General features: G+C 36.4%; 1 protein-coding gene across 1 annotated transcript; it reads left to right on the top strand.

Annotated features, from left to right (window-relative positions):
• Positions 1-301: 301 nt before the first annotated feature.
• CMPK1 (cytidine/uridine monophosphate kinase 1) lies at positions 302-3,534 on the top strand. The gene is made up of 4 exons (XM_015562252.1): positions 302-450; positions 1,665-1,817; positions 3,070-3,146; positions 3,399-3,534. The coding sequence occupies exons 2-4, from the start codon at positions 1,668-1,670 to the stop codon at positions 3,517-3,519; spliced, it is 348 nt and encodes a 115-aa protein (XP_015417738.1). The 5' UTR covers positions 302-450; positions 1,665-1,667; the 3' UTR covers positions 3,520-3,534.
• The last annotated feature ends 322 nt before the right edge of the window (positions 3,535-3,856 follow it).

Below are 3,856 nucleotides of genomic sequence, written 5' to 3'. Positions count from 1 at the left end.
AGAGTCATCATTTTGCTGCAATCCAAGCATGTGCCCGACTGGGAATTGAACTGTGACCTCCTGGTTCATGGGTTGATGTTCAACCACTACTCCACACTGGCTGAGTGGTAAAGTATATTTTTAAGCAAACTGAGAGATCGCATGAAATCTCTCTTAAAATATTAAATTATTTAATATGCAAGCCAAACTTCTTTTTTGTAAGAAAAGAAATAGAGTATAGAAATTAAAACGAAGGGAAAAAAACAATAGTTCTATTAGGTTGAATGTATTCTGATTTTTTTTTCTGTGTGTTGTTTCTTTCAGAAATATGGCTATACACACCTTTCTGCAGGAGAACTTCTTCGTGATGAAAGGAAAAACCCAGATTCACAGTATGGTGAACTCATTGAAAAGTACATTAAAGATGGAAAGATTGTGCCAGTTGAGATAACCATCAGTTTGTTAAAGAGGGTAAGGAATGTGAATGCCAACCAATTTAAATAAGCAAGGAAATGATAAATCTGCCTTTTCTTTGAGTAATGAAAATATTCAGAGTATTGACTTTTGTTTTTGTTGTTAATCCTCACCTGAGAATATTTTTCCCCATTTACTTTTAGAGAGTGTAGAAGGGAGGGAGGAAGGGAGAAGAGAGAGAAACATCACTGTGAGAGAGACACATTGATTGACTGCCTCCCACATGTGCCCTTCTTGGGTAAAGCTTCTGAATGTCCCAGAGAGTTAGTGCTTGCTTCTTTGTTTTATCATAGCATCCTTTTATACCTCATCATAGAACTTAGCACATTTAATTACATTTTGTTATCCACTGGACTTTGAGCTCCCCAGGGGCCATGACCTTGTTTTTCATGTTCCCTGATAGTTGGCCTCAAATGTGTGTTGAGTGAGTAGAATATGGATGTACCTCTTCTCATATCTTCCACTACCATAATTGGGGTAGAAATGCTATAATAGAAGTCCAAAAAGAATTGTGTGGAAGTGTTGTGAATATTGGAGAAGCTAGATGTTGGGATAAAGCCAACACTCAAATAATGGAATCAGGGGTCTTGACAGTGTGAGCACTTATGGGACTAGATATTGGTTTGCTTTGGAAAAGAGGCTCCTCGGGAGTTTGACCAAATCATGCATCTGAGCTTATTAGCCCGTGGGGATTAGTAGTGGTAAGGATTTGGAGATCCGAGATCTGCATCTCCCATTCACATATCCACATTCTCCTACCTAAATTCAGACTTTGAAGGAGGCAACCATGTTACTGGTAATACTAATTGGATCATTTTCTTTTAAAAAATATATTTCTATTGATTTTTCTAGAGAGAAAGGAAGTGAGACGTAGAAAGAGGAAGAGAGAGAGAGAGAGGGAGAGAGATTGATTCATGTGAGAGGGAAACATCAGTTGGCTGCCTCCTGCACATCCCCATACTGAGGATCGAGCCCGCAGCCTGGGCATGTGCCCTGACCTGGAATCAGCCCAGCGACCTTCTGGTGCATGGCGTGACCAGCTGAGCCACACTAGCCAGGGCAGATCATTTTCTTTAAGTCTTTTTTTGTCTATGCATCCTTCATGCTTTACTTCTGATTTAAGGAATAATAAAAGAAACACCAATATATCCACTACCCTCCTTAAGAAATTGTTAATGTAGTATTGACCCTAAATCTTCCTTTTCTTTTAGGAAATGGATCAGATAATGGCTGCCAATACTCAGAAGAATAAATTCTTGATTGATGGTTTTCCAAGAAATGAAGACAACCTTCAAGGTTGGAATAAGACCATGGATGGGAAGGCAGATGTATCTTTCGTTCTGTTTTTTGATTGTGATAATGAGGTAATGAACAGCTTCATCTGCCCGCATGGGCTTTAAACAACTTGATTCATTGATTAGAGAAATGCAGTCATTCTTTACTTATATTCCATTTTATATTGGCAGCAATATTTTTTTGAATTGGAACTTTGGATGGACAGAATAGCACTGTCTTGCTCTTGGAGTGTTAAACACTTTTTGGCATCAGCAATCTTGTGGACCTAAAATTTGCTTTATTTTGAAAATAATAAGAATTTTCTTTGCTTTGTTTTTAAGTAAAACTTGACTTGTATAATAATGTTAGGTAAGGAAGCTGCCCTGTTACTTCTGAGGTATGCACTATTAGAGAGTGTATCTTGCCTTAGGATGGTTGTTTATTGGAAAAGAAGCACATATTTCTGGGAATTTGGGGAAACTTTCTATTTTACAGCAACAGTTAAGATAGCCTGATATGTGTTCATAGGGTAAAATGATCTTGAAAAAAAGCAGGAAAGCATTCTTTTTCTTTCTGGCACTTCCAATAGCATACTTAGACATACCTTTGACTAACTGAGTTAATTTCTTGGACTCATTTAGTTAAAAGGCCTTTCACACCTGTAAACTTCATTAAATTAATGTCACAGCCTGAAAGAATAAGAACCTGAAGTTCTGTTTTAAAGGAAGTTGACTGGTTGAATTGCAGATGTGCCTCTGGTGGAGGGACTTGCTGAAGCCTTTGAGTTGTTTTAAAATGTAACTCTCTTCTTCCAACCCCCAAAAATATGTTTTCACTTATTCTTCAAAGTTAACTTTAGAATGTTACCACAGCTTTATAACTAAGGAATGTTTATTCATGATTAACAAGGGGTACTTTATTCAAATGCAAATATGTTGATTCTTCAATATTTGGATATTTATGGAATTACTGAAAAGTAAGCAAAAATAGAACAAAGTCAGAGGCATGTAATTCATACCTAATAAGTTAATAATGTATCCTAGATGGACCCATACACACATAGATCTTCTTTTTATTGCGGTTTGAAAAAAATACACAGGAAAAACTGAGTCATGAATGAATTCGTATTATGCTCTGTACTTACTTAATCTAGTTTATATAAATTGAACCACATGTTTAAATTTAAAAGGACTTTACATGTTGATTAATGAATTAGATACATTCAGTTTAATGCAGGGTTTTTTTAAACTCTTCAAACTTTATTCTCTTTTCAGGTTAAAAGATTGACAAATTCATATCTTTCTTTTTTTATAATAAGTTTGTATTTATTTTTCTTTTTAGATCTGTATTGAACGATGTCTTGAGAGGGGGAAGAGTAGTGGTAGGAGTGATGACAACAGAGAGAGCTTGGAAAAGAGGTACTTTGCAGTTTTTATACAATAAGCCGCCTCAATCGCAGTTTGGAACTTGAATAGCAGGTTAAATACTTGCCTCATTTTGGTCCAGAAAAAGATAATGTCATGCTTAACTATGTGAATTGGCTTATCTAAGAAGATGCTAAGGGAGTCAGTTGGGTCAAGTCCAGTGTTCTCCTCTGAGCTATCCTATAACATGGAGGAGAACGGATGAATACTTAGAACCTTGCAATATTTGCCTTTTTCCCCCCCCAGGATTCAAACCTATCTTCAGTCAACAAAGCCAGTTATTGACTTATATGAGGAAATGGGAAAAGTCAAGAAAATAGATGCTTCTAAATCTGTGGATGAAGTGAGTATCCCTCTCCTGCCTTAAAAAGAAAAAAGTCAAGTAAAAATGTGATGGAGGGCATAGGCAGGAGAAAAAAATAGTATGACAGAACAGTTTGCTTTTCAAGACACTGAGATTAAATGAAAAATTAGGCTTTTTCTCCTTTTTGAATAGAGTCTAAAATGGGTTTTACAACTTCAGACTTGTCTTCATGGAAGTGGGTGGTTTATTAATTCCAAACTTCATTTCTCAAACACTGGAAAATTGGCATTTGAGACTATGCTTTGGACCATGAGCATTAAAAAAAAAATCATAATATGAATTGCAGGTTATCTAGCTCAGGAGCCCGAGGCTGCCTTCATTTCTTCTGGCACAGAGCACA

Source organism: Myotis davidii, unplaced genomic scaffold (genome assembly GCF_000327345.1).
Source record: "Myotis davidii unplaced genomic scaffold, ASM32734v1 scaffold371, whole genome shotgun sequence".
Classification (NCBI taxonomy): Eukaryota; Metazoa; Chordata; class Mammalia; order Chiroptera; family Vespertilionidae; genus Myotis; species Myotis davidii.
This window is presented reverse-complemented; position numbering and strand designations above follow the sequence as displayed.

What these genes read in the sequence shown, in the direction of transcription:
- CMPK1 (XM_015562252.1), top strand. Translation starts at nt 1,668, where the DNA reads ATGGATCAGATAATGGCTGCCAATACTCAGAAGAATAAATTCTTGATT. An exon ending in TTTTTGATTGTGATAATGAG is followed by an intron (nt 1,818 to 3,069) that starts GTAATGAACAGC and finishes TTTTCTTTTTAG; the next exon opens with ATCTGTATTGAACGATGTCT. An exon ending in AGAGAGAGCTTGGAAAAGAG is followed by an intron (nt 3,147 to 3,398) that starts GTACTTTGCAGT and finishes TTCCCCCCCCAG; the next exon opens with GATTCAAACCTATCTTCAGT.